At 41.7% G+C, this 26953-nt stretch overlaps 1 protein-coding gene across 1 annotated transcript; it reads left to right on the top strand.

Moving 5' to 3' along the window:
* Positions 1-8370: 8370 nt before the first annotated feature.
* LOC311109543 (adhesion G-protein coupled receptor G7-like) lies at positions 8371-16616 on the top strand (the record flags this gene model as incomplete). The annotated part of the gene is made up of 12 exons (XM_084152466.1): positions 8371-8535; positions 8654-8739; positions 8843-8976; positions 9202-9315; positions 9618-9787; positions 10273-10425; positions 13407-13519; positions 13835-14166; positions 14415-14496; positions 15065-15223; positions 15525-15684; positions 15932-16616. Coding segments are annotated over 12 exons (1857 nt in total), but the record flags the coding sequence as incomplete, so codon positions are not given.
* Between the last annotated feature and the right edge of the window lie 10337 nt (positions 16617-26953).

Raw genomic sequence — 26953 nt, 5'->3', positions numbered from 1 at the left:
TGGCATCTCGTTGGATCTGGCTGAAGAGGAATGAGCGGTGGCAGAGCCAAGCAGACAGTAGGGAGTCAGGGCTGAGTTGAGTTGTGGATCGAGGGGGTAGTTCCAGGATGCTGGTTCTGTCAACAAACCCCCCTGAGATGTTGTGACCAAGGCTCTTCTCCCCTGATTGCTTTGTTTGGCCGGGCGGCCAGCTCTAGGAAGAGTCTTGGTGGTTCCAAACTTCTTCCATTTAAGAATGATGGAGGCCGCTGTGTTCTTGGGCACCTTCAATGCTGCAGAAATGTTTTGGTACCCTTCCCCAGATCTGTGCCTCAACACAATACTGTCTCAGAGCTCTACGGACAATTCATTCGACCTCATTGCTTGGTCTTTGCTCTGACATGCACTGTCAACTGTGGGACCTTATATAAACAAGTAGCTGCCTTTCCAAATCATGTCCAATCAATTGAATTTACCACTCCAATCAAGTTGTAGAAACATCTCAAGGATGATCAATGGAAGCAGGATGCACCTGAGGTCAATTTTGAGTCTCATAGCAAAGGGTCTGAATACTTATGTAAATATGTTTTATTTTTTTTATAAATTTGCAAATATTTCTACAAACATGTTTTCTCTTTTTCATTATGGGGTATTGTGTGTAGATTAATGAGGAAATAAATGAATGTAATCAATTTTAGAACTAGGCAGTAACGTAACAATGTGGAAAAGGTGAAGGGGTCTGAATACTTTCCGAATGCACTGTGTATGTATATATATTGTCTGTATATTATGTTTGTTTATGGTCTGTGTATATTCTGTTTATTATGGCAGCACCATTTCACAGAGTCAAATTCCTGTACATGCAAATGTGTTTGGCGAATAAAGGTGACATGACTCCCATTGTATTTTAGATATTATACTTCTTCGCAGTCAACATTTGCTAAAAATAGTCCTCTATCCATCGCTTTTTGAATTTTCGATGCTCCCTGACTGTCTAGCTTTTGTTTCGATTACTTTTAGCAAGCTGAACAAACTGAAGAGACAGTATCAACACAGTTTTGATTTAGTTTGAGTCAGTTCAATCTTGTTAGATTCAAATAGCCAAATCTTGATGATGGTTATTTTAATTAACTGTTAGTGCTAGGGCAAAAAACAAAATGTGCACCTAGGGGGGAGCCAGGACCGAGTTTGGGAAACCTTGTTCAAGAGAAGTCTACCCTCTAGTGCCCTCAAATTCTAATCCAGACCTCCAAGCCAGTTCCATTGCTTTGTTTTATTCTTCCCCTCTAATCAGGAGATCTAATTACACCTGCTCTAGTGGAAAAAAGTTGGTCTGTTTACCAAAACATGTACTGTTCCTTCCCAGCTGCAACCAAGAATGTTTAGCATTTGTGGAAAAATCACCCTGATTAACTCTTTAGTATTATCCCAGTTTACCTATTTGCTTATGGTCTTGCCTACACCTAGCGAACAGTTTTTTAAATTATATGAAAAAAAAAAAATCAATTTTATTTGGAACGGCAAGCCAGACAAAATTAAAAGGGCCTATTTATATAATGAATATGAATTCGGAGGACAGAAATGATTAAATATTAAAGCATTAGACCTATCACTAAAAGCTTCAGTCATACAAAAGTTATACTTAAATCCGAACTGGTTCTCAAGCAAATTAGTAAGATTGTCTCACCCAATGTTCAAGAATGGCCTTTTCCCCTTTATTCAGATTACAACCACTCATTTTCAGTTATTTGAAAAGGAAATAATCTCCCAAATAACACTATTTCTAAAACAAGCCATAGAAAGATGGTTGCAATTTCAATTTAATCCTCCAGAAACGACAGAACAAATAATGCAACAAATATTGTGGTTAAATTCAAATATACTAATTGACAAAAAAACTTTATTTTTTGACAGAATGTTTAAAAAAGGTATAATCTTCGTAAATGATATCATCGGTAGGACTGGTGGAGTTATGTCGCACATGCAGCTAACAAAAACATATGGAAATGTCTGCTCTACCCAAAATTACAACCAAATAATTGCAGCCTTACCGCAAAAGTGGAAGAGGAAAGTGGAAGGGGGAGAAAGTAAGGAACTTGTCTGTCGGCCTTGCATTAAAGAACATAATTGTTTAAGGAAAACTGTGATAAATAAAAAAGTATATAAGTTTCACTTAAGGACCAAAGGATTGACAGCCGTCCCATATAGATTGCAAAATAGTTGGGAAGAGATTTTTGACGTACCGATCCCATGGCATAGTGTTTATGAACTGACACGCAAAACGACACCGGATTCAAAAATTAGAATCTTTCAATTTAAATGATTATATAAAATTCTTGCTACCAATAGAATGTTATTTATATGGGGGATACAATCTTCCCAGCTCTGCAGATTTTGCTGTGAAGAGACAGAATCATTAGATCATTTGTTTTGGTTCTGTCCATTTGTAGCTTGTTTTTGGACACAGGTCCAGGAATGGCTAAAGGATTGCAATATTTACCTGGAGCTAACCTTGCAGATAGCATTACTGGGTGATCTGAAAAGTCATAGTCAATCGATCAATAATATAATAATACTTTTAGCAAAAATGTTTATTTTTAATTCACAATCTGTAGAAGCAATGAGAATAAAGGTTCAGAACTTTTGTAAAATATCACAGTACTGTTGAAATATATATGGCAAATAGTAATCCTATATGGATGGTGTTAAGAGATAGATGGGAGGTGTTGAATGGAGTTGAAGGATGGGACTAATAACAAATAACAACAAATAATAACAAGATAACTAATAATGTAAGCATACTGTGTCCATAATAAAGTATATAGGTTGTATGTTGGGAGCTTTTGGGAAAGAGCACAGTTAGAAAGATATGGCATATAGAAGCAAACCGGATGGACATCATGAAAATGATTGGAGAGGTTGAGAGTAGAAGTAGTTCAGGAGCAAAAACAAATAAAATAGAATTATTGTAAAAATGACTGTGTCCATAAGGTGTAGATAGTAAGTAAAGGCTGGAAGTAGAGGCCTGGGCATTGATGTTGACTAATTTACCCCAAGTAGGGAAAGGATGGCGGGGTTGAAAAGTAATAAAGGGGAGTCTATATATAAAAAACATGGGGGATTGGAAGTGATACAGACAATTACATTGATGGAAGTTACAATCTATCTGCAATATTAAGCTGATCTACCCCCAATAAAAAAAAAAAATGAAAAAAAAAATGAATGTTTTGCATAGAGAAGGGTAGTGCTATTGGTTGGCTGGTCCTCACAGTATCCATCCATGTGTATCCATTTTATTCATCCTGTCATATAGCTGATCTATTTGTGTGTCAGTCTTTACTGATCCTTTTGACAACGTGGGTTGTGTTGGAGCCAACGTACAGTACTTTCCCCTTAATTTCAATAGTAAATCATTAACTGGTACCTGCATGTCACTGCAGACTCTGTAACAGGTGAAGAGCAGAGCAGCATAAGACCAACAGACATCCTAATAATGTGCAGTCTGCTTACACTGCATGCCTGGAAACAGCAGAGATGAAGGAGCTATGGATTATGGCTGTCTTTGCTACAGGTAAGACTTGCTCTATATTTGATTTATTCACGGTGATTTAAGATGTTCAGATGTACACTGAGTGTACAAAACATTAAGAACACCTGCTCTTTCCGTGACAGACTGGCCAGGTGAATCCAGGTGAAAGCTATTATCCCTTATTGATGTCACTTGTTAAATCCACTTCTATCAATATAGATGAAGGGGAGGAGACAGGTTAAAGAATGATTTTTAAGCCTTGAGACATAGATTGTGTATGTGTGCCATTCAGAGGGTGAATAGGCAAGACAAAAGATTTAAGTACCTTTGAACGGGGTGTGGTAGTAGGTGCCAGGTGCACAGGTTTGTGTCAAGAACTGCAACGCTGCTGGGTTTTTCACGCTCAATAGTTAACCGTTTGTATCAAGAATGGTTCACCACCCAAAGGACATCCAACCAACTTGACACAACTGTGGGGAGCATTGGAGTCAACATGGGCCAGCATCCCTGTTGAACACTTTTGACACCTAGTAGAGGCCATGCCCTGACGAATTGAGGCTGTTCTGAGGGCAAAAGTGTGTGGGGGGGCAGGGGGTGCAACTCAACATTAGGAAAGTGTTCCTACTGTTTGGTATACTCTGTGTATGATGCTGTTGTTAAGTTTCTTCTACGATTGAGAACTGTGTAGGAAAATTGCTTAACAAATCTATGATGCATTTAACGTATCAATTGCTTATTACCAATATATAACCTTACTGTTTTTACAGTGTGGTTTATTCATTTTAAAGTTTGGTTTACAGTCAATGATTGACTGATGTTTTGTCTGTTTGCTGCGCGGGATACAATAGCATTAATGAAGACATTGTTTCAGACTTTATTTTTATCCAAACACTATTTCGATTTACTGTTAAGCTGTTTACATACTGTGAATAGACTACTGTCAGGTCTCAGATTCAGTTTATAACAGAGTAGCCTTTGCTATCAAATGTCAACCGTTTATTGGCAGTGATAATTACTTAATTCTCTCATAAAGTACAGTAGAAAACACTGCTGAAGACACAATGAAACTGGAACAACATGGATCATCTCCTATGCTTATAGCAACTGACACTATGTACCCTTGTTAATGTGGTTTACTGAGGTATATTTTTTTTTGGGCAGTCTCTTTGCCACACAGGGATCTCACCACATGCTCTGCCATTCCAACCACCATTGACATAACTTCTCCAAATACTACTTCCCCTTTAACCCCTCCAACTGCTGCTAGCCCTTTAACCCCTGCCCCTCCAGCTAGTGCCCCTTCAACTACTGACACCCCAACGACTAACACTCCAACTAACGACACTCCAACTACCGACACTCCAACTACTGAATACCCTGCAGCTACTACTGGTCCTCCAACTACTGGTTACCTAAATACTACTGGTCCTCCAACTACTGGTTACCTAAATAGTACTGGTCCTCCAACTACTGGTTACCTAAATACTACTGGTCCTCCAACTACTGGTTACCTAAATACTACTGGTTACCTAAATACTACTGGTCCTCCAACTACTGGTTACCTAAATACTACTGGTCCTCCAACTACTGGTTACCTAAATACTACTGGTCCTCCAACTACTGGTTACCTAAATACTACTGGTCCTCCAACTACTGGTTACCTAAATACTACTGGTCCTCCAACTACTGGTTACCTAAATACTACTGGTCCTCCAACTACTGGTTACCTAAATACTACTGGTCCTCCAACTACTGGTTACCTAAATACTACTGGTTACCTAAATACTACTGGTCCTCCAACTACTGGTTACCTAAATACTACTGGTCCTCCAACTACTGGTTACCTAAATACTACTGGTCCTCCAACTACTGGTTACCTAAATACTACTGGTCCTCCAACTACTGGTTACCTAAATACTACTGGTCCTCCAACTACTGGTTACCTAAATACTACTGGTTACCTAAATACTACTGGTCCTCCAACTACTGAATACCCTGCAGCTACTACTGGTCCTCCAACTACTGGTTACCTAAATACTACTGGTCCTCCAACTACTGGTTACCTAAATACTACTGGTCCTCCAACTACTGGTTACCTAAATACTACTGGTCCTCCAACTACTGGTTACCTAAATACCACTGGTTACCTAAATACTACTGGTCCTCCAACTACTGGTTACCTAAATACTACTGGTCCTCCAACTACTGGTTACCTAAATACTACTGGTCCTCCAACTACTGGTTACCTAAATACTACTGGTCCTCCAACTACTGGTTACCTAAATACTACTGGTTACCTAAATACTACTGGTCCTCCAACTACTGGTTACCTAAATACTACTGGTCCTCCAACTACTGGTTACCTAAATACTACTGGTCCTCCAACTACTGGTTACCTAAATACTACTGGTCCTCCAACTACTGGTTACCTAAATACTACTGGTCCTCCAACTACTGGTTACCTAAATACTACTGGTCCTCCAACTACTGGTTACCTAAATACTACTGGTCCTCCAACTACTGGTTACCTAAATACTACTGGTCCTCCAACTACTGGTTACCTAAATACTACTCGTCCTCCAACTACTGGTTACCTAAATACTACTGGTCCTCCAGCTACTGGTTACCCTACCGCTATCCCTGTCACCAGTACCACTCTCCCCACCACCTCTACCTCTACCCCTACCCCCACCACCACTTCTCCCACCACCTCTCCCACCACCTCTCCCACCACAACCCCTCCTCTGGTCTGTATCAACGGTGGTGAACTGCAGAATGGAGTCTGTATCTGTCCTGATGAGTGGACCGGAGAGACTTGTTCAAAGGGTACGTAAACACACATTTACACTATACCTAACCCTGGATCTCACATTAATAATAATAATAATAATAAGCCATTTAGCAGACGCTTTTATCCAAAGCGACTTACAGTCATTCACAGTACGCACCACTACATTACTATTCCTAACCCTCACAGGAGGTTAGTGGCACCTTAATTGGGGAGGACGGGCTCGTGGTAATGGCTGGAGCAGAATCAGTAGAACGGTATCAAATACATCAAACACATAGTTTGATGCCATTCCATTCGCTCCGTTCCAGCCATTATTATGAGCTGTTCTCCCCTCAGCAGCCTCCACTGCTAACCCTGGATCTCACATTCACAGTACACACCACTACACTACTATACCTAACCCTGGATCTCACATGCACAGTCCACAACACTATTCCCTGGATCTCACATTCACAGTACACACCACTACACTACACCTAACCCTGGATCTCACATTCACAGTACAGACCACTACACTACTATACCTAACCCTGGATCTCACATGCACAGTCCACAACACTATTCCCTGGATCTCACATTCACAGTACACACCACTACACTACACCTAACCCTGGATCTCACATTCACAGTACAGACCACTACACTACTATACCTAACCCTGGATCTCACATTCACAGTACACACCACTACACTACTATACCTAACCCTGGATCTCACATTCAGAATGTATATTTACATTTGGTCCATGTTGAAATGCATTTTACTTCGACAGGGAATTTCTGCAATTCCACCATCAAGGATGGGTTCTCCTTCCCAAGAACAACGGTTGGCTGGTCTGCTTATTCAGAACAATTGTGTGGTGAAGAGACAACCAGTGGTATGTTACTTTTATTCACCTAAAATAACAAAAATGTATTCATCTGTTACAGTCCTAATTAATGTTGCATTAGGTAACACAAAATCTTGAGTATCTTTGTTCCTCCAGCCGGTTTACCAGAAGCCTCAGCAAGATGTTTGAATGACACTGGATCTCCGATGTTTGGTACTCCTCACAAGCTGCAGTGTGAATTGACCCTCAGTGGCATTCAAGGAAATGTAAGTAAATAGGCATATTTTTGATGATCCTGATTTATAACCAGTCTTGATTTTGCATTCCTCTTTCTTTGGGTCAATTACCTCAACCAACTCAACTACCTCAAACTACCTACTGTCTAACTGTCAAACTACGCCTTGTCTATAGCCTCGTTATTGTTATTTTATTGTGTTTCTTTAATTTTTTATTTAACTTTTATTTAACTAGGAAAGTTAGTTAAGAACAAATTCTTATTTACAATGACGGCATACTTGTCAACCCCCCCGGCCAAACCCTCCCCTAACCTGGACGACGCTGGGCCAATTGTGCGCCGCCCTATGGAGGTCCCGATCACGGCCGGTTGTGATATAGCCCAGGATCGAACTTGGATCCGTCGTGACGCCTCTAGCACTGCGATGCCTTGTCCGGAGCCCAAAACGTATATTTTACTACTTCCTTTTTTTGGGGGGTGCACATTTTCATACTTTTTTAACTCTGCATTGTTGGGAAAGGGCTCGTAAGTAAGCATTTCACTGTAAAGTCTACACCTGTTGTATTTGGCGCATGTGACAAATCAAATTTGATTTGGTTTACAGTTATCATTATGAGGAGTTGATCTTAGTTTGAAGATCAGTAACAACTGGCTTTTACCTTCAGCTCATGTATTCTGTTCCTTTATTCTGCTTAACAGTTGATGAGGAACATTATTTATTTATTTATTGTGTTTTACATTACTTTTTTAACATTTAGTCATTTAGCAGATGTTCTTATCCAGAGCGACTTACAGTAGTGAGTGCATACATTTTCGTAATTTTTCGTACTGGTCCCCCGTGGGAATCGAACCCACAACACTGTAGTTGCAAGTGCCATGTTCTACCAACTGAGCCACATAGTTAGTATTGCCAATTTTAATATCCCAATGTACTCACAGTTCAGCATGTTGCTGCCACTTATACAATGTTCTGTTGAAAAACAATACAATACTACACTAAATAAAAATCATTCTCTCTCCCTATTCAGATCTCCAGCAGTTCAGGTGATTTAGCACAGCTAGCCTTCAGTACTCAGATCCTGACCTCCCAACCAGAGCGGCTATCAGCTGACAACATCACCACAGCAGCTCAGATAGCTAACAAGCTGCTTCAGTCTGTAAATATCACAGAGGTATAACATGTTTTCAAATCAAGTTGTGACTATGACATGTTCTGGAGAGAAACGTGAGGTTGTTATTGCAGTGATTTGAACACTTGAAGGTCATCCCCTGGTTTTGATCATGTTGCAGGACATCGCAGTGGCAGCTGTAACTACCATCAGTCAGCTGCTGAATGCCAGTGGGGAGACTACACAGGAGAGTGATGCTGTCCAGAGGTGTGTGTATGTTTTTCTGCATATGTTTGAGTTTATGTGTGTGTGTCTGTGCGTGTCTGCATGGGTGCATGTAAACTAATGTTTTTCTGTGTTTCGTTCCCAGCCTCACAGAGACCCTGGAGAAGTTTTCCCTGGACCAGCAGAGTAACGTGTCCTTGGTGGTTCAGCCCAACCTGGCAGTCCAGTCTGTCCAAGTACCAAGTGACACAGTAGGGATCCAGTTTACTGCTCTGACTGGTGGGTGGGACTGCTAGTGAACCTACATACTGGCATTTAAAGTGATAGTTTATATCTGTGTTGACAGTCTAGTTCAACTTCTTCTATCTTATTTTTCATATGTTTCTCCTCTGCTGTTGGTCAATAAGGTTTGGTATGGATTTGATATGTTGTACTACAGACAAGTACAGAAGTAACACTATATTGTTCTGCTTTAAATTGCTAAATCAAATTAATCTCCTCCAGGAAGATCTGGTAATTTTGTGGCCAACAGAATTCATCTCAACACCAATACCTCTGAACTGATAGCTGACAAAGGAGGTGCTACCGATGTCCAGATTGTCATAAAATTCTCACCAGGTGAGCCAATGTTGGTATGCAAACAGTAGATAAACTCAAGCTTCAATTTCCTTGTAGAGCTTTCACCGAGAGCACATAACTACTGTTTGTCATCTCCGAAATCAGGTAAGCAGTGCCAAATATTTAGATTGCCCAATAAAGTTGAGTCACATGAGATATGGATAAGTAAAGTATGAAATAAGCCTACAAGGCAAGGTCAAGCTACTCATGTATATGAAGTCCTGAGATGAAAAACAATCTCTCTCTCTCTCCCCTCTCTCTTTTTAACTCTCTCTCCCCTCTTTCTCCTTCACTCCACTCAGTTTTACGTAGTAAAAACACAAACAACTCCCTTGGTTTTGTGCTCTACCAAAACGACCGGTTCTTCAGGTCCAGGACTTTCAGAGCTTCTTCAGGAACCAACAGAAGGGTCATCTCTGCTAACCTGGGACAAGTGTCTGGGTTACATGTTGAGATGCTCTTCAAGCCTACAGTAAGATTTATCTTGGAATCAGTAAACACATAGTGGTCCAAATTCTCTGGGAAACGTAATGGGAAGTTTTCCATGATCTAAGTCACGTGTCAAACTCTTTCCACGGAGGGTCGAGTGGCTGTGGGTTTTCGCTCCTCCCTTGTAAGGAACTCCCCTCATCTGATTGTCTAGGTCTTAAATTGAAAGGAAAAACCAAAAACCAGCAGATACTAGAATGAGTTTGACACCCCTGATCTAAGTTATCCATTGACGCTTATCCGACATTAGAACAAGGAAGTATATTTTGGCCAGCGAACAAGGAAGCATATGTTGCATTGTCTATAATACGATCTATCATAATTGTAATTATTTATTTCCCACATTTACTTAATGACCTGTTATACTTCACAATTGACTTCATTATTTTTTTTAAATGAGGAAAACTGTGAATGCGTGTCTTTTGCTGAAGGATTTACAGTGAGTTTGTTTCTGTTCCCACTTCTCAGGCTGTCCCCAACGCCTCCCTCTATGACTTTGCCTGCGTGTGGTGGAACTACACGTTGAAAGACTGGAGCACCTCTGGCTGCTCCAAAGTCAACCACTCAGAAGACGGCCTGCAATGTTTCTGTAATCACACCACTAACTTTGCTGTGCTTATGGTGAGTAGCTAGCTGCCTTCATCTCCCTTTAACTGACCACAATTTGACCTATGGAAGGGGTTCCAAACGTTATTGGCCCACAACTCCGTTTTGATATCTGAAAATTCTCATGACCACAACCATGTGATTTTTTTGTAGTAATTAAGATGGGCTATGGGGCTATGGCTGTCAGTTGCAAAACATTCTAACAGTATTTATGATTGTCTTCTCAACTCACCATCACATACTTTTAATGTGGGGCTATGACAGTCAATAGCAAAGTGGTCTGACATAATGTCTCTTATCTCACCACCACTAATGAGATGATGAGATCAGAGACATGATGCATGTCGCGTCAGAGCTTCTCAAAGTCAGGGGGTGTGGTTGACAGTGCCCACCTCATCTCTGCTGTCACTTCCAACCTGGATCGATATTTGTTTTTAATGCAGACGAGTGCACTACATCCAGCCTCACACAGATATGAGCTGGCAAAGAGTACCATGAGTTTTAATGCTCAGAGGGAGACGGCAGGGTATTTATTCCCTTTGGGTCAAGAACCAACATTCGTTGATTGTAGCATTCGGTCATATGACGGCTTGATCAGATTTTCGATTTCACTTCCCGGCATGTCAACGAAGCCAGGAACACACTCAAACGGATTTCTCTCCAATAAGAAATCTTTCCTCTGAATCCACTGATTCGGTCACTCATCTGTAGAATGTTTTTGTATTTCCACTGCATGCTTGCGTTCAGTTCGTTCAGTTTCACAAATATGTCAGTTAAATAGGCAAGGAGACACATGTTCTTTTCATTACACAGAAAGTCAACAAAGTCTGTCTGTTTTTTTGCCCACCATTCGTTCACATGGAATCTGTTTTTTGTCAATATAGCCACGCAGCGCATCCTCTGTACAGTTTAATGCTCTATATGTCCTCGTGAATAGCATCCCTCGACATGTAGCGAACAAAATAAATGAATGGGCATCTCGGCCCTCACAACTAACGTCCATTTGGAAAGCTGGGGAGTTTTTGAGTGGTTCAGTAGGTTTCCTATTGGTTGCTAGCTATAGCATAAATTCATAGTTTTACAGTGTTATCTGACAAAGGCATCGATGTAAGTTTCTGTGCCTCGGCCTCCCCACACCTTGTTTTCACCATATTGATTGTGGCGGTAATATCTCTGAAATAGTGTGTGGTTTCATTCTGTAGTGGGCCTAGCCATTCACCTGGGAATAGGGTGACAACATGTCCCAGACTGTGCGGGACAGTCCCGAATTTTGGCCCTTTGTCAAGCAACTAAACAATCATGTCCTGCATTTATCAACAAATTCAAACACCACCAATTTAGAAAAAACTTTGATTTGTCCAGTATTTCAGTCAGACATTCCAACATGTTTCTTGCAGTCACATTGTGCTTATGAAAAAATATCATAAGGATGTGGTAGCCATGGTGATGTTAAACACTTCTCCAATCCTTGTTGAGATCTGATATTCTGCTCAATACAAGACCAGACATAGGCCTTTAGTCAACAAATATTTCTCAAATCAGTTCATTTCCACCTTGTTACTCACAGATTGTATAAAACATCTACCGGTAATTGATTGGCTGCAAGTTCAACAATATCTCATAGTTAGGTCTCCTAACTACCGTACTTACAAAAAGCTAGAAAAGTAGGTAAATAGCCACATTAGACTGAAATATATAATCATAGCAGTGGGAAGTAGGGTGCTGCAGCAGCCCCTGAAAAATCACAATGACAAAATAATAATAATACATATTTTCACTAAAGTAGTACATTGGGCCTTTACTAGTCCTGTATTAGCAGACCGATATAACCGTTTGTAGCGTAGGCAAAAACCATTTTTCAGCATCCCCCCAGGCTCTCCATGCTCATTAGTTGCTCATTCAACATACTGTATTTGCTGCTACTTCACTCAATCTCGTTTTAAAAGTCTCCCATCCTAACTTTATTACATTCCCTGAGACCAACCTGAAATGTTTCATTGGCCAAATAGTCCCAGATTTTCATAAAACAGCCACACGTGGTCTCTCGTTTCTGTATCACCAAATGTTGTTCAAGGCAAATGAGTCGGCTACACTTCAATTGCTCGTTCGGTGCAGAGGACTGCAGGGGTGTAGTGCTGCCAGAGGACACCGGAGCGTCACTCTGCCACTTCTCACAATGGTGCTCGTTTAGTAAAGTTAGATAAAAGTTGAATCAATGTTTTGGAAGATCACGTATTGATTAATTAGTATTTTACATAACATATAATAGCATAGTATAACGTTACTGTCACACTAAAAACACCACTTCATGAGATTTAGGATGGTTAGCTGAATAGTCCCCAAAAATTATATTGCAGCCTAAACTCAACAGCGCACGTCACTAGGCAGAATATGCTTTGATTGAAACAAAATACAGGAAGGCTATATAGTTTCTTAACATCATCTGCTCTAATTTGCGCATGAAATTCAAGAAGATCTAAATGCATATTCCCATGAATCTGATTGAGATCAAACGATTGGCAATCAGACGCAGTTTGGACATTTCACTGGCAAAACATGAAGAATTATCATTCACAATTGACAGCGATGATGCATTGGCCTATTTCTAAATTATGTATCGGGTAGGTTACACTGTCCCGCAAAATCATCCTGTTGTCCCGCATTTGTGTATTTTAAATGTGGTCAGATTAAGTGGGAATGATTCAAGTGCAACGGTAAAATATGGTATTTTCCCAAGATATAAGGGAACTCTCTGGTTGAATTTTATGTTTTAGATTTGAATAATTTTCATTTATATTTTTAGCGGGATTTTGGAAATTCTCCTGCGACCCCATTTTCATTTCAGGCGACCTCACATGTGGTCGCAACCCCTATTTGGGAACCGCTGACCTATAGTTTACCACAGCATATCCAGACACATGAGGGAGATTACTTTATACAGTATGACTGTGACAGAAACTTGGTGTTAAAATTTCTTTTTTTCTTTTTTTCTACAGTCGTTTAGGAAGGATTTTAAATATGCTCAAGTGCTAAACTGGATCACCATATTGGGATGCTCCATGTCCATCATAGGGTTGAGTTTAACAATAACATTCCAGATCGCAACCAGGTAAGATCCTACAGGGTTCCAGAACCAATTCAACATATACAATAACATTCCAGATCGTGACCCGGTAAGATCCTACAGGGTTCCAGAACCAATTCAAAATATACAATAACATTCCAGATGGTGACCCGGTAAGATCCTACAGGGTTCCAGAACCAATTCAAAATATTGCATCTCAATAGTGTAAAGAAGCCCTTTGTTTGATCCAACACGACTTGATAGGTGAAACCAATATGAAACCCACTATTAAAGAACCAACACATCCATAGCTACGCATCTAACTTCCCTAACATAGTGTTGTCTATCACCTATCCCCAGGAAATCACGCAAAACCAACCCAACTGTCCTCTTAGTGAGCGTATGCATGTGTCTCCTGATCTTCACCCTCCTCTTCGTGTTGGGAGTGGACAACCCTCATAAACAGCTGGAGAAACCTGAAATACAGGAGGCCAACATTCTCCCCCCGTCCGACACACACACAGAGCGGGACAGAGGCCCCTGTACTGCAGTCGCAGTCCTGCTGCAGTACTTCCTGTTGGGGACGTTCACCTGGAACACGCTGTACGCCACACATGTCTTCCTGATGATCAGAAACAGCCTGGCCACCAGCCCGTCACACTCCACAGCCTATACCGTGGCCATCGGATGGGGTAGGACAGCTTGGAGAAAAATAAAGTATTTAGTTGTTTCAGAAGCTTTGGCTGGCATTAGCCCTGGGCTCCTTGAACCAAAACGAATGCTAGGTTATATTTTCAGGCTCTAATATGCCTGAAATAGAACTTCAAAGCAACTTGTATAGTGATGTTATGTCTTTAGAGGATGTATGTGTAGTATATAATCTGTATATGTCTGCATGCTAATCTACCAGGACATAACAACAACATTCTCTGTCCTTTAGGACTGCCTGCGGTTGTGGTGGCCCTCACCTTAGGAATTAGTTATAGAGTGGATGATCCACTGGGTTACAGGCAGGAGGAATTGTGAGTCAGTGCTGTACTATACTACTTCTGTACTACCTCTCTTTACTGTATTGTAATATACTATACTATACTGTACTGTATTGTACTATACTATACTTTACCATACTATACTGTACTGTATTGTACTATACTATACTATACTATACTATGCTGTACTGACTATACTGTAGTATACTATACTTTACTATACTGTACTGCACTGTATTTTACTATTCTGTACTGTACTACCACTACTACACCTGAGTACTGTGCTGTATTGCAATTTACTTCCTCTTCTGTGGTTATTTTATAATAGATTCAATTTAAATTAAAGTGGGGCAATTGCTTTATAAAATGGTATTACTCATACTGTAAAAGGTTATCCCTATCAATGTTCGTGTGCATGTTTATAATGCATGCTAATAATTGGCCAAGAGCAATATAAAAAGTTAAAACATTGTGTTGAAAGGTTTCTTGTTTACTTATGCCACCCACCATGTTTACTTTATACCACGTTATTCAAATCACTGGCGTCCTGTGTTGTCTGTCACAAAGTCCCACTCTCTAACTCATTCATTTGACCTCTCAGTTGCTGGCTTGCTGCCCTCGATCCAAAGGGGAACTTTGACTTCAAGCTGCCAATGTTTTGGGGGTTCCTGATCCCTGTGGCGTTCATGCTTATCTTCAACATGGTGGTGTTGGTATATTTTGCAGTTACAACAGGCAAGACCAACCCACATATAACCAGGTAACATTAATGGGGGCATTTTGGGGGCACAAAGTAGAACGTTGTAGTCATAAAGATCAGTCTTGATTTAAATGCCTACTAATAAGCTTCTTAATTTCATATTGTCTTTCAATAAAAAGCTTGTTATAAATCAAATGCATTATCATTTCATTCTTATTAATTCAGTCATTAGTAACCAATTCATACTATTTAATGAGCACCATGCTCTAACCCACTCAGTCAATGGAAGCATACTGTTATTTTACCACAGCATTACAGCAGTCTATGACCGCAATCTAAGCATCTTGGTTTTGTTTCCCAGTACAAGACACACATCGATGAAGAAGAAGTTCCTCAGTAGCTTTTCTCTGGCTGTGGTGCTCGGTCTCTCCTGGATCCTGGGCTATCTGTTGCTCATTACACAGAACGAGACCATGTACACCATACTCAACATCTCCTTCTGTGTACTCACCACCACTCAGGTAGTAAATGTATGCACTCACTACTGTAAGTCGCTCTGGATAAGAGAGTCTGCTAAATGACTCAAATGTTAAATATAAAGACTAGTGTGCTATTGTACCACATAATCCAGACATGATTGAAAACTAGACAGCTACTAAACATTAATAAATTCTGCTGCTCTTTATAGAAACGCTACCTTTTTGTTTGTCCTTGTGTGTTCCTGAAAATACTTGATTATGTCTTTGCGTTTTTGCTTTCGCTCCACAGGGCTTGCAGATTTTCATTCTGTTCACAGCAAGAACAGCAATTGTCAAGAAAATGATGGCAGATGCTTTGAAATCTGTCTCTAGCGCTGGGATCCCTCTTCACACCAAGAGGTTCAGTCTATGGCGAGTCAAGCGCAGAGAAAAAGTAGAATCATACACACAGCTGGACACTATTCCATCAACCAATTAACCCTTTAACTGGCACAGATTTTTTTTTTTTAATGCACAATTAGTACTGAAAATGTGTGATTGAGGTTCAGTTTTGCTCACGTTCACATCCTGGTTTTTAACCATCTTTGAATGTGTGTTTAAAAAGATATAGGAGTCCAATAATGAAAACCGCATAGTCATTTTACTAAATGGCATGATAAAATATGCAAAACAAAATTCACATTTAATTTCATTTTAATTTGGTAGTCAACCGCTCAGTTGAGCTGCCTCTTAAAGGGTTGATCTCCACCTTGTTACACACAGATTGTATAAAGCATCTAATTGATTGGCTGCAAGTTCAACCTCTGTTGTACAATATCTCATAGACCTCCATTATTGCCTATAATAATACACACACCATTTATATGTATCAAAAGAAAATTTGGGCTATGCACATGTTTGTAAATACATTATGTACATATGTTCTTTATGAAAGTTGACTGTTTTTAATAAATGTGATTATTCTCTTTTAAGCACATCTTTCTTCCGCTATTCTTAGTGAGAATAAAAATGTTTGTTCCAATATTTTAGTGATTTATAATTTTTATTTTTTGACATTATTTTACACAATCTCTCAGAAAATGGCTTTAGACAATATAGCCCAGGGGTGTCAAACAAATGTTCCCTGTGGGCCACATTTGGTCACTACCAAGGTCTGGAGGGACGCGCTTAAAATGGATTAAGAAGCTTTTGCTCCATCGGCCTGTAGAACACAGGCAGCAAGCTGCAGCTGCCAATTACATCTGTGGTAGAGGAGTACAAGGCAACAAAGCACATCAGGCTATGATGCTGCAGGACAGCAAGGATGAGAGGGTTCGCCAGGCAGAAATCGAGGTCAGAACGGGTCGCAAGTGGTAAAACAGCGGAGCACTCAGGGAGAAGGAGGAACAGCTGCAACACGCTGACATTGTTGGGTCGGTAAACCAAGACAGGCTGGGTCTGGGATGCACAACCAGGTCAAGCTGGAAGAAAGCAGATCCAAAGGTGCGTTGTGGGTGAGGTATGGCTGAGGAAGAAAGCAGGGATGTCAGAAAGGCTGACATGCTGACCACAATGCTTGCGTTAAGTGTGAGAGCGTTGCAAAATAAATGTACACATACATGTAATTCAATCATTGCATCCAAACTGCTCGTGCGCGTCTGTGTAGCCAGGCGCTAAAATGAAACGTGGTCTATTTGTGACGCATGACGCGCTGCAAGTCCTGCTTCTCCCATCTCCTCATTGGTTTTTAGGCACATATACCCACGTGGGTGATTGAAAGACTAACTGAGGTCCACACTCCAGTCCAGTTGGTAGTGGTAATGCACCTTAAAGTTGGTTGCCAACCGCCATATAAAGTCGAAAGAAGGAGGAGGGATTACTAGAAAACTAACTTTTACCGTTTTATCTGTTAATTGTTGGAGTAGAGGACCTTGTGCATTTCAGGTAAAATAACAACACAATGTTTATATCCCAGGACAAATTATCTAACAACAGCAAGCTAGCTAGCTACATTTCCATGAATGTTTCATGCTTTTTGACCTGTCCCCAAATTAATATAGTTGGTTCAGAGTTTGTTTTGATATTTCAATCTGCGTGTCCTGATCGCATCTGGTGTGGATGGACAAAATCAACATGCCCGCGATGGGGCACGCGGACGGACGCGGGCGCCGGTCTAGTCAGCATGAGGAAGAAAGCAGTCATGTCGGAGGGAGGTCTGAAAGGCTGAGGAAGAAAGCAGGTATGTCAGAGGGAGGTATGAAAGGGTGAGGAAGAAAGCAGGTATGTCAGAGGGAGCTTGGGAAGGCTTAGGAAGAAAGCAGGCATGTCAGAGTCGTAGCCATGAAAAAAATGCTGGGGGAGCATGAGAGAGAGGGCACTCAGCTGGCAAGACATCTTGAACATGGAAGGGCAGCGGATTAATCTTCTGCTTTGCTCTGTGTACAAGGTTTTTCTATTCAGCAACAAAAATTCACACGTCGGGGTTGGCAGACAGCCCAGACAGCTGCACACTATGTGGACGACAAGCCAATCTGGAGCATGTGCTCTTCTCCTGCCAAGCAGGTCGGACCGATAGAAAATTCAGGTGGTGGCATTACCAAATACTGACTCAGCTGGCCGCGGGACTGGAGCAAGCAAGCAGAAAGCTGAAACATCTCACCCAGGGCCCCTGTTTCTCCCACTTCCTCAGGTCAGGAGAGAGCTCAGCAAAAAGCACAAGGATCAAAGGGATTTTTACCACAGCAGGCGACTGGGAGATGCGGGCAGACCTCAAGAAGCAGCTCAGATTTCCAGAGATAGCCAGCACAAGCCTCAGACCAGATATCGTTGTCTGGTCTAGAGACACCAAGCAGGTGGTCCTCATCGAGCTCACAGCGCCCTGGGAGGAGAGAAATACCAGTCCCTCATCCTTGAGTCAGCAGAATGGATGGAGAGCCTGGAATCTACCAGTTGAGATCGGCTGCAGGGGCTTCACAGGCCAATCACTCTGGAGAGCCCTGGGGAGTAGCAAGGAATAAGCTAGTGGCTGGGCAAGCAGGCAGAAGTGGCATCTCGTTGGATCTGGCTGAAGAGGAATGAGTGGTGGCAGACCCAAGCAGACAGTAGGGAGTCAGGGCTGAGTTGAACGTTGGATCGAGGGGGTTGTTCCAGGACGCTGGTTCTGCCGTCAAGCCCCCAAAGTGTTTGGCTTATCAACGAAACACCGGTGAAGGGGAGTGCCCACTTGAGAACCCGATGAAGTCCCAGTTAGGTGTGGAGCTTATAGTGTTTATAGTGTAGCATGTAGTATTTAGCCTGGTGTTTATAGTGTAGTCTGTGTACAGAGCGGGACAAGCAGAATATCCTTTACACTGATACTTATTGGTAACTGGGGCTTTTATCCAGCAGGATACCAAGGTCATGCCAATTAAATGATGTGTATGAGGGAGTTGATGTAGTTAATTGGATGATGTGGGTTCATAGGAGGCTAGCTGTCTCCCACATCATGATAGTACTCTACAGTATTAAAGGACTTAAAAGACTGAATGTAAAGAAACGGGAGACAACCGAAAAGTAAATATTAAAATCATTGTGGTAGGAACTGGAATGTGTGATTAACTATTTAAGTGTTACTTACTTATTTAGCCTTTTCTGAAGTCTTCAATGTTTAGTTGTCAATTAGTTACATTAGACAAGCATTTCAAATGTATTCTGTTCTATTTGTATTGTAGGGGCGCAGTATAAAAACACATTTGAATGTTTAAAAAAAGCAATACATTTGACTTAATAGAGTCATTATGGCATATGATTTGCATACTGGCATGTACTGGGAAAGAATGGGATTAAATGGGCTAAGATGTGGTCATGTTTGTCATTCACGGGCTTCAGGTAGCACTTAGAGGAGACCTCTGATTCCCTTATAGCCTTGAATCAAAATGCAATTTTATTTTAGAGCGCGGAGCGACTGCGTGCATGAGAAGTAGCTACACACCTGTAACTGTAAGCCATGGACGAAGACGCAGCAACTTGGAGTGGGAATGTGAGGGCTCTGGTGAGTTGAGTAGGCTATTATAAACTAACTACCAATTTAACTAGATTTTTTGGGCAGTCTGTTACTCTGTAGATGATTTTCTATGCCTGTCCAAGAAGCTAGCTAGCCATTTTAGTTACAAGACTCGTGAATCATGTTAATTATAGATATAGCTAACACAAACAGTCAAAAATGTTATAAAACCAAACTAAAACATAAGGTCAGTAAAGATTATTATTCATGTATGGTAGAAAAACGGCATGAGGAAAGGGCACTGTTTGTGGCAGGGTCGTTTTTTTTTTACCTTGCCATCTAATGAACTTTATCAACAGGCTGGACCTTGAAATGAAATTGCTTAATGCCTTTTCCAAAGACATAAATGCTTTTCCTAACACTGTACCACCACAACCACCCTCACTCCAGCACAGTGTCGATTGAGAGATGGCAAGGTAAAAAAAAAAAAATCTATACGGAGGGCATTTAGCTAGTGTAGTTACGTCATAATACATGCACGTTTTGAAATGATTTGATTTGCTTCAGGACTATTTGCAGACCAACATGTCAATGTTTGCCTCTTAGCATTTAGGACACCCCTGAAGTCACAGCATCCACATATAGGGTCAAACTAGCATTAGTGTTGGGTCTTTTCCAGTGTATTCATTTTACTTGATGTCTTAACCTTTTTGGATTAGTCATTAGTCGCAGTGTATTTGCTGGCTTGCAAGACTGAGAAGACCCCCAAAACATCAGATGAGCTTGCCCTAATGCAGGCAGGGATAAGGAAAAGGTTAAAACACAGTCTGTGATGAGTTCTCACGCTGAGATAAGTGCAGCATGGTTCATTGTTCGCCACAACAAATTGAATTCAATTCAGTTTTATTGAGGAACCTATCTTGTGAAAAACATGCTTGATTGCAAATTCTTTGCTTTTAGATATCAAGCCTGTTAGAGAAGTACCCCAGAATAGCCTCGATCTTAGGCGGTTGGTTGTTCTACAAGTCATCAGGTAAGAATTGCACTGCATTGAGGTTTGTTTGGTAAAGGCACAGTTCACTGTGTGTAAAAATAGTTCCCTCCTATCAATGTGTTAAAAACATAAATATTCAGGTTATTTAGCATATGTTATCACTATAATGGAGGCTAGTGGGGTCCAGCAGCCAGATGTACCCAATGTGCTACTACTTTGTAGTTGATAACCCCAACAGGTTGTCACTTGGCTGCGGGGTGGTGAGAGTATGCGCAGCATTCGCAGTGTGCAGCTAATTCCACAATCAGTGAAAGGATTGTGCCAATTTACACCTCCTCTTTAGAGGCGGAAATATTTTCCCACAAAACTGGCAATGGCAATTTGTCAGTTTAGTGAATTCAGCGGAATATGTAAAGAACCACACTTATAGTATCTCCACCTGTTATTTGCGCGATCCTCCCTTAAATGCATGTCTAAAGGAGAGAATCTGGCAAACTGCGCTTTCCATGGCCAAACTGCTTATGTACTCTTTAGTCCATACCACACGTTCCTCGGGCAAAATGCACCTCGTCTACGCCAGAAAAAGGCGCAAACAGCTTTGTAAATCAGGGCCTGAGTTTTCTTAGTTTCAAATACCAGGTGCGTATAAGCAGGGGCATACCTTACAGTGGCATTGTAGTGCCCTGGCCCCTGTATTTTGATTTTCTTTTGTTTTTCAAAAAGGGGGACCCGGCCAGAGACACCTTGCCCTTGTCCCACCGGAATCCGATGGCTACTCTGGGAGACTCCTGCGATCGGCCTCAGGTGGTGGAAAGACCATTCTCTACATTGCACTGATTCAAGAAGAAATCGACACAAGTCCTCTCCCACCAGATGCACCTGAGTTTGCTAGAATGCCCGAGGCAAATTGCCACAAGTGTGGTAAACTAATGCCTGTACAGCTGCTGCCAGTCCTGTGGGTCTGCAGGTCACAGTACGGTAAGACTGGGGACTGGGGTACAAAGCAGTGTTATTGTTGTTATTTGAATTCACCAGGCTTATGTTGACTGACATTAACTTTTGTCAGACACTGTTGCGCATCCTTACAGGAGCCAGACAAGGATCTCAGCATTGCTGGAGTGGCAGAGATGGAATCTGATGTAATGGATTGTAGAGTGGTAAGTTAAATACATCGCTGTCACTTCATTAACTGCTTAGCCCGGTAGACCAATCTGATCTTGCGAACTCACATTGTTGAGACATTGATCAGTCTAGCCTATCACCTATTCACAACTGTTTGGAAGAAGCTCTGCCGTATATGGGCCCATCAGCCTGCTCTGATATGCTATGGGGTTAGGCATGATTGACTAACTGCTGGCTGACCAGTGGTGCTGTCGTGCACTTCATGAGTCATTGTTCTTAATGGACGCTGATCCTATTATCTGTGATTTCATTTGGCAACGCTCCTAGGCTCAACATGGTTTCAAGCACAGAGGCCAGACTGACAAATTATGCGCAATAAAATGTGAGTGGAGTGGTCAGTCTGGTTTACCAGGCTAAGTAAAGCTGTGTATTTCACTCTGAACTCTACCCCGACAGGTACAGGCATCGTGTCCGATCTGTCTGAAAATGTGTCCCATCGCTAACCTTGAGGTTCATGCCAGTTTTTGTGAGAGGTAATGACTTGCATCATCACACACAAGATAGATTTGATTGTAAGGCAGATTTTCCCTTATAATGACATACTTTTTTATGTAGAACCGAAGTGCAAGATGGACCCCATGTGCAAGTGATATCATGGTAAGATAATAAGAAATCCATAAAGGGACAAACAAGAATTTTGAGACATTTCCAGGATGCAATGGCTAGAATGGGCACTCACCCACCAGAGATGTAATTACGGGAGATATTACCCTAAGTGCCAGAAGGTATATTGCACAGGAGGTGGGGAATATCTCCCAATCACTAGAGGGTGAGTGGTGCATTTGTCATCTACTACAACACACTGTCTGGCTTTTGCGAGGTTGTAAGCAGGATAGTTTTAATTTCAGTGTCGGTGACGTGTTGAGCTGCATCAGTCAGCGAGTCAGTACAGACGGAGAGTTCCGGATCAGCGTCAGCAGAGAGAACCTCCTTCAACGAGGGCTGAGTCAATGGAAGAGGCAGAAAAAAAAGTTTACGAGCTAGCAACTTGAAAGCAACTTGAAAGTCACCTACCTGACAGGACCTGGTGTAGACACCGGGGCTCTCAAAAAACACTTCCTAACATCATCAAGTGCCAATGATGATCGCCCCATTTGATAGATAATGGCACTTTTAAAAAATGAAAGGAGGTGCTCATACACTGCTCCAAAAAATTAAGGGAACACTAAAATAACACATCCTAGATCTGAATGAATGAAATAATCTTATTAAATACTTTTTTCTTTACATAGTTGAATGTGCTGACAACAAAATCACACAAAAATTATCAATGGAAATCAAATGTATCAACCCATGGAGGTCTGGATTTGGAGTCACCCTCAAAATTAAAGTGGAAAACCACACTACAGGCTGAACCAACTGTGATGTAATGTCCTTAAAACAAGTCAAAATGAGGCTCAGTAGTGTGTGTGGCCTCCACGTGCCTGTATGACCTCCCTACAACGCCTGGGCATGCTCCTGATGAGGTGGAGGATGGTCTCCTGAGGGATCTCCTCCCAGACCTGGACTAAAGCATCCGCCAACTCCTGGACAGTCTGTGGTGCAACGTGGCGTGGGTGGATGGAGCGAGACATGATGTCCCAGATGTGCTCAATTGGATTCAGGTCTGGGGAACGGGCAGGCCAGTCCATAGCATCAATGCCTTCCTCTTGCAGGAACTGCCGACACACTCCAGCCACATGAGGTCTAGCATTGTCTTGCATTAGGAGGAACACAGGGCCAACCGCACCAGCATATGGTCTCACAAGGGGTCTGAGGATCTCATCTCGGTACCTAATGGCAGTCAGGCTATCTCTGGCGAGCACATGGAGGGCTGTGCGGCCCCGCAAAGAAATGCCACCCCACACCATGACTGATCCACCGCCAAACCGGTCATGCTGGAGGATGTTGCAGGCAGCAGAACGTTCTCCACGGTGTCTCCAGACTCTGTCACGTCTGTCACATGTGCTCAGTGTGAAACTGCTTTCATCTGTGAAGAGCACAGGGCGCCAGTGGCGAATTTGCCAATCTTGGTGTTCTCTGGCAAATGCCAAACGTCCTGCACGGTGTTGGGCTGTAAGCACAACCCCCACCTGTGGACGTCGGGCCCTCATACCCCCCTCATGGAGTCTGTTTCTGACCGTTTGAGCAGACACATGCACATTTGTGGCCTGCTGGAGGTCATTTTGCAGGGCTCTGGCAGTGCTCCTCCTGCTCCTCCTTGCACAAAGGCGGAGGTAGCAGTCCTGCTGCTGGGTTGTTGCCCTCCTACGGCCTCTTCCACGTCTCCTGATGTACTGGCCTGTCTCCTGGTAGCGCCTCCATGCTCTGGACACTACGCTGACAGACACAGCAAACCTTGCCACAGCTCGCATTGATGTGCCATCCTGGATGAGCTGCACTACCTGAGCCGCTTGTGTGGGTTGTAGACTCCGTCTCATGCTACCACTAGAGTGAAAGCACCGCCAGCATTCAAAAGTGACCAAAACATCAGCCAGGAAGCATAGGAACTGAGAAGTGGTCTGTGGTCACCACCTGCAAAACCAGTCCTTTATTGGGGGTGTCTTGCTAATTGCCTATAATTTCCACCTGTTGTCTATTCCATTTGCACAACAGCATGTGAAATGTATTGTCAATCAGTGTTGCTTCCTAAGTGGACAGTTTGATTTCACAGAAGTGTGATTGACTTGGAGTTACATTGTGTTGTTTAAGTGTTCCCTTTATTTTTTTGAGCAGTGTATGATGTGTTGTCTGTTTTCATTGAATATAGATGGGAAGGACCACTAAAATTGCTTCTTTTAAATAAGCTTCTCCCTGTGGTTTGATTGTCTACTTCCAGATATTATCGCAGAGATTGAGGAGTGCATTTTTGAGGGCCCTGAAGGAATGGGGAAAAACCCAATATACTCAATCAGTGATTTAGACAGTGGAAATGTCAAGTATGTATGCACCTCTGACATTCATTGTTTTGATAAATTCAAGCACTGAGAAATATGTAGTTATAACAAATAATAATTTATATGAATTCTACAAACGTTGTTGGGGTACCCATTTCAATCCAACGCCATTAAATTACGTTCTAAGATTTTGGTTGATTGTAGAGCCATTGGAGAAATATTCTCTGCAAGCCTGGTTCAGGGAAGACCATCCCCCTGCTTCATGTGTGAGTGGTGCTACCAGTATAGAGACAGGAGACATGGATCAGGTTACACGTAGAGAGGCTGATGTCACCGATGCAGAGTACAGGATCCTAATTGAAAGGGCAAGACCCTGTTGTAATACTTTTGAAATGTTTTTTCTTTTTACTTAATATAGCTGATTTTAAGAATAGGATTGGCTGTGAGTTTTTATAAGGTCTGAAGTATCCTTGTAAGATTTACTATATCAGTTATAAAATGTTTTTGCTTCTGTATTCGTGACACAACACTAACTCGAAATTGGTTCAGGTTTCAGAGGCTACTGAAAACACATTGTCAGAGCTTACAAGTGACATACTGGCTTGTGGATACACTGGCACAATTGCTGTGAGAAACAGCGACCGCATTGTCAGGTCAGTATCATCACATCAGTGCCAGTACTGACAAAGCGCCTCAGGAGTGGTACTGTACTAAGATGATATCCCCACGTCTATTAGTTCATTTATGATCAAACAACAATTTCATCAGTACTCCTGTCTTTAATTACTTTCAATGTTTTACTTTGGCGGCTGATCCCTATTCTAAACCAGATCAGGAAAGGGCTTCAGCTGTTCGAGCTGCTGGCCATCATCCAAACACATGCCAACATCTGCAGAGAGCTCTTTGTTCCTGGGCAAGACCATGCAGTGAGGACTTCAGCCTGATCAAATCTAATTGCTGAGAGTTTTGACCAATCGTATGTGTGTGTGTGGTTCTTTTTCAGACCTGATAGTTAATCTTGTCAGTGAATGCAAGTCACATGCCATAGGTTGTGTGTATCCGTAAACTTAAAATCTAGTGTACTGTAGGTCTGAATAACTGTTTTGAACCTTTAGGAGCCAGATGCTGACTTCCTCCTATCCTGCTTTGTGCCGGTTCTGAGTGGAAAGGGAACTTGTCACTGGCATCTTGAATCTCAAATCATGAACCACATGCAGGACTTCTTGAAGAGATTGAGTCGACAGGTTTGTGATCTACAACACAATTCAATCTTCTTTATACTGAGCCATTTATCTGGGAGAAAATCCTGAGGAATGAATGATCTTATTTCTGTCTTAGGTCCAACTGATGGGAGACAGCCAGCAGATGAGATACAGGAGAAAGATGGAGCAGGTGTGAGAGAGAGCAACAAACTACAAAGCCATACAACTTGCTGACATAGAATTATTGTGAATGTAGTTATGGAAACTAAACATTTTGTTTGTTAAAAACTTAGTGAACCATGCATCTTAGCCTGAATTCCTGAGTTGTGAGCGATATCATTGTCTTAGGTCCAACTGATGGGACACAGCCAGCAGATGAGACACAGGAGAATGAGGGAGAAGGTGTGTTACTATCTACATAGCAATAGTTTATAGTAAAAGTCACTTTAGCTACCTGACAAGGTACAATGTTCCCTGATTAACATTTCTACAGCCATCGCAGCTTTTCTTGCGCCTATTTAAATGCTACCGATGAGCAATAATCAGTAAAAAATTGAAACTGACGTTGTAAGCATTGTCCCTAAACAATCGTCATCACTAAATTTATTTTATTCTGTGATTTGTTGATGTAAAGACATACAAAATGGCATATTTACTTAAAGCATGGTTTTTACCATGCGTTTGTGGATGTTTGTCTCCCGACCTGTGACGCAGTCACTTTACCAACCTTAAGAACCATGCATCTGAGTCTTTGAATAAATGAATAGATGTATGAATTAATGTCTGCATTCTGTCTTTTAGGTCAAACTGATGAGATGCAGCCAGAGGATGAGATGCAGGAAAACAAGTGTACAGGTGTGACCAACTACATTACAGTACTTTGCTTAATGATATCTTGGTTTGGCAGGTAATATTGTTTGAGAGAATTATTACATTTTACAATGGAAAACTAATGTATCATATTTGCCGTTCAGGCCCAACCCAGCACAGTAAACACTATGCATAGGAGCCAGAAATGAATGAATCTTGTCTTTCAGGACCAATGGAAGGCAAACGACAATATGAGCGAGTAACCATCCCAACCGTCATGCAGTGG

The sequence above is a fragment of the Coregonus lavaretus genome (genome assembly GCF_964263955.1).
Source record: "Coregonus lavaretus genome assembly, chromosome: 35".
Classification (NCBI taxonomy): domain Eukaryota; kingdom Metazoa; phylum Chordata; class Actinopteri; order Salmoniformes; family Salmonidae; genus Coregonus; species Coregonus lavaretus.
This window is presented reverse-complemented; position numbering and strand designations above follow the sequence as displayed.